The following is a 10358-nucleotide window of genomic DNA, read 5'->3' on the forward strand; positions in this document are numbered from 1 at the left end:
CGAAGGTCAGTGGAATCCTTCCTCTGCTTGAGCTGGGAGATGAAGTCATGGCAGATAAAGGCTTCCTCATTCAAGACCTCCTTCATGAAGTTGGAGCCAAACTCATCATTCCACCATTTAGGCATCCTGGTCAAATCAGCAAGGAAGAGACAGAGGAGACCCAGACCATTGCTCGGCTGCGGATCATTGTAGAGCGAGCAATCGCTAGAGTAAAGTGCTACCACATCTGGGATTCCCCAGTGCCTCTCACTTTAATAGGATCTGTCAATCAAATCTGGCACAACTGTTGTGTTTTGGCAAATTACCAAGGCCCATTTTGTGTTGCAGACTAAATTATTTCTGTATGTTAATTGTTGTAATGCTATGTAAAAAGTTAAATGTCTAGACTTTTGCAAAAAATATTCAATTAAAACACACTTTGGCAGCACACTTGACTTTCTCTTTGTATTAAGTTGAATTGCAATGAAAACAAATCAAGTACAATTTACAATATCTAGTAAAAACAAAAAAATCCATAACTATTTCATATTTTATAATTGTACACCATACATTGATTTAAAAAAATACTTAAGGAGAAAAATTTTAAAACATAAGTTTCAAGACAACTGCAGTTAAGAAAACAAATTTTTGTAAATTATCCAACTGCCTTTGCATTTCAAATATCCAATCTCAAGCTGTGTGAATCACTGTAAATAGTTGTTACTCATGAAACATACAGAGACGTGCAAATGTCTTTAAAACTGGGAGTGCTTAATATAAAAAAAAAGTCTTTGTTCAGTTTTGGTTTACCATTAGATAGTGATAGTGAGATGAAGCCACATGAGGCATTGAACCACTTGAGCCAAATGGTTCGAGAAAGGGTTGATTTCTTGAAGCTTCATGTGCACACAAAACCACCGACTGGCCAGTTTGTTATTCTGCCAGAATAAACAGCGACTCCAAGCGCCTAAATGTGAAATAGCATCGACTAGACACGTTGACAACGTTGTCCCGCCCTTAGTTGAAACTTTGGCGGTGCTACTAACTTTACGCTTGTTGTATAATGAAAGAACCAGAGAGAGGGGCGGGACCGTCAGCACCAATTGGATTCTAATATCCGCATTAGTGCCTTCTCTATCCGGAACCCAGCGAAACTTAAAACAAGCGCGCCACAGTGACGCAACGCATTTGCTTTAAAAACGTTCTGGAACCAGGAAATAGCGTCACACAACAATAAGTCAAACCTGATTTTAAAATTTCCCGTTTGTATCCCGGAAAACTGTGATGGCTAGGAGAAAAAAACATATATTTTAAAGTAGTATGCACATTTGGTTGACTATTTAAAGATAGTTATGGCTTATATTTACTTAAGATCGGTGTATGCGACTTTTATACTTACACTTTCTTCGTACATTGAATTTGTCTTGATAAGGGGTTCTCACCACTTATCCTTACTGCCATGAAGTACCAATTTGCCTGTAATCAGTCATGTGACGTATTATGAAAAGCGAGAACCCGAGAAACATCACTGCAGTAGTAAAAGTGTTTTATAAACGCTTTTTATGGAGAGAGCCTCATGAGGAAAGTGGAGACCTTGATCTTCGTTGGACTCTAAAACAAAGCAGGTCAGAAGATGGAGAATAACGCATCCGAAAATCTAAACGTCCCCCCAGCATTGCTGGCTTGTAGGGAATCGGTACCTGGTTTGAGAGAACCACATCATGCGGCTGGAGCTGAGACTGCTGAACCAGAGAGGGAGGCTTTCTCAACGGATCCCAGTGATCGCTCCATCTCAAGCCTCTCTTCTTCTTTCTCGTCGATGTTTCAACCTCTTTCTTCATCTTCATCATCTTCCCGTGGCTCAGTCCTGTCTCTGTCGCCACCCTTGCCTCCTTCTGTGGAGCTTTCTGCAATCATGACAGACACCAGGCTGACCCTGGATGTTTACCTAGGAGGAGCAGCTGCGTTGCCCTTGGTATGGGGGTATGACCCTGATCATCTGAGGGGCATCAAGTACCTCAGACTGGGCTCCGAGGACAAACCTGGGCTTGATGCTGCACTGGATGTCCTTCCCCATATGACAGGGCTTCACTCTTTGGCCATCCGGGGTAACACAAAGCATCACCAACACATTAGCATGCATATTGCCATATTTTAGTATTTAGTTTGGACAAATTCTTCTCATATAATAACTAGCACTGCTTTGAGAAATTGTGATTTCGTCGTCTCTGGCAAGTTGATGTAACACAATCAAATCACAGTCTTGTCTCTACTTATTTTAGGATTTCAGTCGCAACAATCCTTCCTGTTAAAATGACATTGTCTGTTACCAGAGACAACTGAGAATAAAGATATCTAAAACTTTCTGGAACAAACTTCTGGAACAAAGAAGTTTGTTCCAGATATCTACAAGTTTTATCCTAATTATCTAACTGTCAACACATCTAAATTAGAAAAGTGACACCATTTATTATTGTAAGAAATATATAGATGTTTTAAAAATAAATATCAAAAATTGTTTGTAGACTGAACAAAACGTATTTTGGATAGCTAAAATAAAACACCTGCTCTGAAAATATTGCGTTCACTATCTTTTGTATTTACTTTTCTTTCTTAAAGGACATCGTTTTTATGACTCACGAGGTGATCCCCTGCCTGGATTCCTCACCAGTTTGCCAGACTCCACGTCAAATCTGTCTCACCTGAAATATGTGGATCTCTCTTTCAACCAGCTTACCTGTATGCCATCATGCCTGCTCCAACTGCCGGCACTGTCCATGTTGCTTCTCTGCCACAACCACATCTCAGCTTTGCCTCCAAATCTAGGCCAATTATCATCCTTAACCTACCTGTCTCTGATGGGGAATAAATTGGTGTCTGTTCCCCCAAGCGTGGGCCAACTAAAAGCGCTGCAGAGGCTCGATGTATCAAATAATGTTCTCCAGCATCTGCCTGATGAAATTGGTTTCCTGGGGGAGCTTGTTAAGTTGGAATTGTCTCGTAACAAGCTGAAATGGCTTCCAGAGAGCATGGGTAAGAGGTTCAGGGTGAATTACAATTTTAGATGTAGACCACTTTAGAAATAAACAAGACATTCTGTTTACTGGGAGTTAAGTTGTTGACGAGGTTTTATTTATTGCACAGGCTCTCTTGTTTCTCTCAGGGAACTAGTCATTTACAGCAATGAGTTCCGGGTAATTCCAAAATGTCTGAATGAACTCCCTCTGCTTACAATGGACGTTCGCGATAATCCTTTGGGAAAACCTCCGACGCCGCCTCCTTTGCCTCCCGCACCGGGTGAGCAAACATGAATTGGTTTATGCTCAAATTTCTTTTATTGTATCGTCCAATACACTTTTTGTATTGTACTCATTGTAATTGTCTTACCAGATCACCCAAAAATCCCAAAGTTGCATCTTAGATTCAACAAGCACAGGTACAGCTCTGCAGTAACATGATCAAATTTGTAAACTAACACTGTCTGCTTAAGCATTGCAGGAAGAATCCAAACATGTCCCTCTCCTTTGCTCTTTAGCTTCTTTGTTTCGTCTGCTGGTTGCCAAGTGTTTCTCCCAGGAGGGGCTGAGCTGTTGTTCCCCCCTGGATGCCTGATGACAACCACCAAACTCATGTGGGGTGAGAAAAGGCCAAACAGGAAGTGGGTGTGGCTGGAGGAACACGACATCCTCCTGAGTCGGCCCCTGGAGCTTCGTCCTCATGGTGTTACGTTTTTAAAGGTGTGGAAATGATTCGTTATAGTTTATTACATTTACACAAATTTCCAACAGACAAATTTGTTCAATTAGTTTGTACACCCTCTGCAGCTGCACAAAAAAAACATCTTGATTATGATACACTGTATGATGCAAATAAAAGATTTTCTCTTTAAAGAAAAATCTACTTCACACTATTTATTAGGAATGTTTTTGGGTTTCTCAGTTCATGTTTTTGTTGTTCAGCCTGTGGAGGTGTGTGTGCCGTATCATCGGACCAAACGAGGGGAGGTGGTGTTGCGCATGTTTGATGGGCAGACATGGAGCACTCTGCCCACTGAACTCAGGAGAGGAAGTGAGGAGCATTGTTGTCATCCTGGGGGACGTCCAGCCAGGGTAAACGAGAAAATCTGAAATTGATCCGTAAAGCTTGTTTTTCTATTTTAATGCAGATCATAGTGTTACTTGTGGAATAAAATAAGCTTTTATGTTTTTGTAGCTGGCATGTTCCTCTGTGAGCCACTTCTCTTGGTTTATGGCAGTGTCCAGACCGGTAAGGGATACTTGCTCTGTCACACCAGCAGGAGCTCTTCTGGTGTCCAGCTCCAACCCTGGAATAAAGCTTCACTTCCCTCCTGACTCCACTGCACAGACTCGCACTATAACCCTACAGGTGAGGTCAGCAAACAGCAGTGAAAAGAGCACAAACTTCTAAGATCCAAAACCAAAATTATTCCAAGAAAAATCAATGGGTGGCAACAGCCGGTTTGTTTTTGAACGCACTTTTCACTTGATTGTTTGATTTCAGTGTCATTGTGAGTGAAAAGTACAGAGTAAACCTTGTGGGATCCAAATGACCCATCTCTTAAGACCGCAGGAGCGTTAAAAATCCTCCCATCATCACACCGGACATTTGACAAACAAAAAATATCTCTTATAATAACAGGAGTCTCTAAAAGTTACTGAAATAATCATAACAATTCCAAATCCAAAAATTAATTACAAACTTTGGTTCTAAATTGACTTCAGTAGATCCTAAATGCCTAAAGAAAAAACTAAACAATAGAACTTGTGACTTACAAGAATTCAATGTAAATTGCCACAACAAGCTGGAACACCAGTGTTACCATGATCAGTCGTTGATGCGTCTCTCTCTCTCTGTAGGTGCTGCAGGTGTCTGAGTTTGAGGTGCAGGCTCTGTGTGGCGATCCTCAGGCCAGAGTCAGCCCCCTCCTCTGCCTCTCCCAGACTCCTACCTCACAGTTCCTGCAGCCAGTTAAAGTCCAGATCCCTCTGCCACCCGGAATCACAGGTTCCATTGGCCATCATGGTTTTCACATGCGAGCATGATCAGAATATTTTAGCATGCATTAACATTTACTGTGGATCCACAGGGCATGAAGCCGATGTGTCTCAATTACATGTGCTTCACGGAGATCCAGCTGCTCAAACCTGGACTGACATTACATCACAAGTGTCTCTGTATGTTACCCATCTGTACGCCATTTTCTACATTACCCACTTCTCCTGGTAAGCTGCTGTGCTTTGTTATGCAATTTCCAATTGACATACTTCAGATTGTTTGCTGGGGGTGTTGTAACTTTGGTTTATCTGCTCTATTACAGGTACTGGCTGTGGTACACTACGCAGCGTTGTGTTAGCGGGGTGGTCAGGAAGGTTTATCAACGGTTAAAACAATTTAAAGTCCAGTTTCTCGTCCTCCAGCGGAAGACGGATCCCGCTCAGGTTCTGCTGCAGTGCCTGCCTGCTAACAAGGTTTGGCATCTCACCTTTTGACTTTCTTTGGAACCTGAAGTATAGATGCTCAACAGTAATTGTGTGAGTTTTTTGCTCAGATGGAGGGCAGAGTTCAGTCTTTGTCTGAGCAATATGATGGACCTCACCCCTCAGACCTGTGTGACCTGCTGGAAGGAGAGCAGTTCTTCGCTGGTTTTGAGAAGGGCTTAGACATCGTCACAGGTTGGAATTCATCTGGGCTGCCATCAATGTCAAATTATGTGAGATGGGTAACATCTGTAAACATGTTTTTTTTAACATGTTTATTTATTTTCCTCAGACCGGCCGGATTGTGTTGAGGGGCGTCTATGTTTTGTGTTTTACTCCAGTCTGAAAAATGTGAAGGAAGTGTACATTTGTTCTACTCAGGGGCAAAAAGGGCCGGTGAGAGGACAGGTAAGAACCACAGAGCAGTGAATAACAATGAATATTACATTTATTAAAAATTTTTCTTCTATGTGTTTCATATATATCTCAACTTGACTCTGAAAGTGAAAATTTTAGTACAGAAAGGGCTTCAAATTTCAGCTAAAGGTTACTTAAGACTCCTGTGCAATTGTTGTCAAACAGATTTCTTTCTAGATGTCATCTTTACTGAACTTGGATATAATCTGTTTGGTAACCTATGATAGTGTAGGGAGGTGGGTGTTCTAATTGAAATATTTTTGTGTTAAGCTATAGTTGGCTCCCTTCTAAAGTTGTTAGGAAAATAATTTAATATTCTTTTACAAACATTCTGGGAATCCTTCATGCTGTTTGTTTCATTCATTTTCTCAGTGATCTCTGTCATATATTATAAAACTCTTATGCTGACGGTTTGTGCGGAGGATGTGATCTGTAATTCTATGGTACTTTAAACCTACTGAGATTTGCAAGGTGCTATTTTTGCATCTGCACAGATTGCAGGTGATATCGGTGAGGATTGCTGCTCCTGCTGCACATAATAAATCAGATTATGTCATTAAATATGGTGGTGTCCTTACGCTGGGTTTACCTGTACTTCTCCACTGACTGCCATTAGCAGCCAATATGAAACTGATACAATCAACTCATCGAAATGAAGAGAAAACAGGATTAAGCTCAGTCCCACCTCACCTTACATTATTTGGATGACGGGAATAAAGATAGACACTGGTTTTTCTCTTTGGAGTCCTTTCATGATACTTGCTTGCCGAGCCACAAGATAAAAATATATAGTTGCAGCTTTAAAAAACTTTGGACTGCAGGCTGTTTTTCAGTGAAGTCATTCTTGGAAGCTGGAAAGAGCATAAATAAGTGTGCTCTTAGGGTTGTGACTGAAACATGTCGTACTGTCGTTAGTGGGGTAAAGGTTGAAAGAGGATAACTTTCTGTACTTGTTTATAGGAAACACATTGCATAATAGGAAGTAAGTTAGATGAAGTGATTTGAGGCCTTTTGCACAGTTTATGTTCTCACTGAACCTAGTGTCTTTCTCTTATGACTTAATTTTGAATTTAAAGGGAAACAAAAATAGCAGAGTTTGAACAAATAGCTGTGGGGATGTTTGCTGAGCAAGTTGCAGTTTTTCATCTAAATGTTTGTGTTTGTAATTCTTTTTTCAGGTGTCATTCTACAGAGGGGAGATTCCCAGTGATCTGCCAGACAAAGTAGCCAAAAAGAGGAAAGGACTTGACACCCAGTGGCTCGCTACTTTACCATTAAGACTTCCTGTTAGTTAAAATGCCAGACATTGTTGCTTCCCACTTTTCACTTACACTGTTGCTTTTCTTTATCATGTTTCTATCTAAATTTTTTTACCTTTATATGTAAAATATTTGCAAAAATATTCACACTATTGTTTGAGTTGCTCTTCTTGCTTTTTGTTTAATCCACTGACAAAAATACAGCTTTTCTAAACCTTTTTGGCTTCTTTCTATGAATAATAGCACCACCTTAAGGGGAACATTTCCATGTTTCACTTACAGGCACTGAATTCAGACAACAGTTTTAACATGGAGGAGCTTCAATATCCTCCCCTGAACCTGGGTGACCCAGAGAGTGGTTACCTTACAGAAGCCAACCTGCTGTCCATCTCCCTGCAGATTGGACGGGACTGGCGTGTCATTGGTATTAACCTTGGGATGAGCTATGAAGAGTTGGACCGCATAGAGTACAAACATAGGTGAGAATAAATAGTTGTCTTGGATTACTTTAAAAATAGAATTATAATGTGTCTGACCTACAAAGATGTTGGAATTTTGTATTTTTTTTATTTCAGAGCTATGTGATATCAGAAAAATGTTAGATCAAAGCAGATCAGTTTGATTATGGATGATATAGATTTGAGCCTTTTTGGTTGAATCTGATTTATTTATGCACATGCAGATACTTTGTGAAAGTGGGATTGTGTTTCTTTTTTAAGTCAGATCAGTAACTTGTTTTTATGGTGTTTGAGATGTTTTCAATGTGTTTTTGTAAAACAGTGAGACATTTCTCCAGTGTTGGTAAAGGAAAATCTTTTGCTTTTATTTAAGAGATGTTTTGATACCACATCAACTCTTGTGATTGGTTGTTATCTTGCAGTTAGATGTTTAACTTCTCTTTTTAGGCAATATTCTCTTTTTATGCAATATTGATGCATTAAATTAGTTTAATGCATCAATATTGCATCAATATTGATGCAATATTGATTACTCCACTGTTATGTGATATACCCACACTGTTTTGTGTTGGTATGTCACATAAAACAAGTTTTATGTGACATACCAACACAAAACTGTTCAAATTTGTGAATTGGAAGGAAAATGTTTTATAGTTTTAGTAAATGTTTTGAAGTAAAACTCAAACAAGTGTAGTATACATTTGTAATTAACCCTGCTTTATCCTAAATCCAATTACTGCTCTAACTCAAAAGGCTTGCAGCTGTAATTGAGTTCAATAAAAACTCAATCAGAGGTCTGAATAGGCTACTCTTTTAGTTTCCCACCTTGCTCCCAATTACGCACTTCTTTAAGACATTCTATTGCATAAAGTAAAACTGAAATACATTACAGTTTTGAGTTGCAATTAGATAACATGTAAAAATCTTCAATTCACTTTTGCATATTCAAGATAATAATTGGGTAACAAAACGTGTCTTGATTGTGGAAGAGGTTGAAAGTCATTCAAAACTGCAGCTTAAATCTTGCTAGAATTTATAACTGCTGTAAAGGTAATTTATGTAATCAATGTGCAAACATGGTAAAAGAAAACCTCTGGAATCTAGGTAGACTGAGGTGGTATGTAAATACAAGAGAACCAGCAATAGGAGACAATTTTGATTGTTTTAATCTGCACTGTCAGCCATCATTGAGCCATCTGGGACACTGCAGGAGATTACACACAGGCTGTTTACTCATCTGGCCCTCCCCCTTCTCCTAAGCCTAAAAAACCCACTCATGACGCATCATGTAGATGGAAAAAGATGCGTTATGTAAAGTCAATGTACATTCCTGCTGTAATATCCTTACAGCAGGAATTTGGTGGTTATTGTATGGAGATTAAAATTTCTTACTTTTAGGGGGCCGTTTTATTTAATTACACCTCTGACTGCAGATTACACTAAATGATACATTGCTAGTGATTGAGTTGTGGACAGATTTATGCATGCATGGTGTATTTTTACACCATTCTTTTCCACTCAGGCAGCTGCAGCTGGCTGCTTCATAACGCAACATCTCTTGTTTGTGTTACTTGCCAGGGACAACCTGGGTGCCTTAGTGCTGGACATGCTGTTTCACTGGGCCCGAGGACAGAGGAATGCAGGACCTGGGTCAGTGTCCAGGCTCATGGCCGCTATGACAGAAAGCGGCAGGAGGGATCTGGCAGAGGAGATCGAGGACATAGTCAGTCTTGGAAGGAGAAAGTACACAGAGTCGCTGAAGAGAGTAGGTCTGGAAGCAGAGAGCTCCTCTGTTGGGGAAGCACAGCAGTAGATCAGCCCACACTGGGCGCAGATGGCTTCTTTACATTTGAGCAACCTGCTTGTTTACACTGAGGCCCCATCATCCTGTCCGGCTCTCTGATCAACTGTCATAATGTGCAAAACCGTCTGAGATACCAGCCTCCAAATGATGGGGCTTTTATAAGACTTTTTTTTTTTTAAGTCAACAGCATTAGGACCAGTTTCACGGTCGGCTGCCATTTTGAAGATTCAATTTAGAAAGCATAACGCTACTTCTAATGTAATATATTTGTATTTTTAGAATTATCCATAACTTTGTGTAAATATTTTTGACTCGGGGATCAAAATATTTCTGAAGTGCTTTTGACTGGCATCTACAATTGTTGAAGATCATTTGATAGAAAACTGGGATAATTGAGGGGTTTTTTTTGTCCTGAAAATTATGTTGGTAATAAAAAGAAATAATGCTCCAATGCAATTTACAAAATGTGACCATATGTTGTCATTTAATGATAATAAGTAATTTGGTTATTTATTAGCTCCCTATTATTATAGTTTATTAGCCAAATTTAAATGTTATGAATAATGATCACATTCATCTTCTGGAAAAGCCTACTCAAATTTCTTTCATAAATCTGATCGAGAATCTGTGAAGGAAGCTAAAGATTAAAATGATAGCAAGGAGGCCTTCCAACCTCCAAGAGGTAGTCATCACAGATAAATCCTCAAAATTGCATTGGTAACATGTAAAAGCTTTACAGCAATGATTAAAAGTGTTTACAGAAGTGTTTTCATTATTTATTCTACTCCAAACAATTGTCTTGATAATGTTTGTGGTAGATTTTTTTATTTATTTTAACTATTCACTATTGATGAAATAATGATCATCTGAGCTTTACAACATAAATTGTATGAGCCGGGTTTGTTTATAAAGCAAATGCAAAAATAAAAACACTCACTAATTA

General features: G+C 39.4%; 1 protein-coding gene across 1 annotated transcript; it reads left to right on the forward strand.

Moving 5' to 3' along the window:
• Positions 1-1195: 1195 nt before the first annotated feature.
• On the forward strand, positions 1196-10170 carry pidd1 (p53-induced death domain protein 1). The gene is made up of 15 exons (XM_055027699.1): positions 1196-2087; positions 2599-3012; positions 3124-3276; positions 3370-3415; positions 3515-3716; positions 3939-4088; positions 4192-4365; positions 4857-5004; positions 5087-5222; positions 5318-5468; positions 5549-5672; positions 5770-5885; positions 7073-7180; positions 7436-7632; positions 9190-10170. Exons 1-15 carry the CDS (start codon positions 1613-1615, stop codon positions 9422-9424), a joined length of 2829 nt encoding a protein of 942 aa, XP_054883674.1. The 5' UTR covers positions 1196-1612; the 3' UTR covers positions 9425-10170.
• The last annotated feature ends 188 nt before the right edge of the window (positions 10171-10358 follow it).

This window comes from Poeciliopsis prolifica, unplaced genomic scaffold (genome assembly GCF_027474105.1).
Source record: "Poeciliopsis prolifica strain line A6 unplaced genomic scaffold, Auburn_PproV2 SCAFFOLD001, whole genome shotgun sequence".
Classification (NCBI taxonomy): Eukaryota; Metazoa; Chordata; class Actinopteri; order Cyprinodontiformes; family Poeciliidae; genus Poeciliopsis; species Poeciliopsis prolifica.

Bases quoted from the DNA above. Each gene is read 5' to 3' on its own strand.
- pidd1 (XM_055027699.1), top strand. From the start codon at position 1,613: ATGGAGAATAACGCATCCGAAAATCTAAACGTCCCCCCAGCATTGCTG. The intron at 3,416-3,514 runs GTACAGCTCTGC...TTTGCTCTTTAG, and splicing joins CTTAGATTCAACAAGCACAG to CTTCTTTGTTTCGTCTGCTG. The intron at 7,633-9,189 runs GTGAGAATAAAT...GTTACTTGCCAG, and splicing joins CGCATAGAGTACAAACATAG to GGACAACCTGGGTGCCTTAG.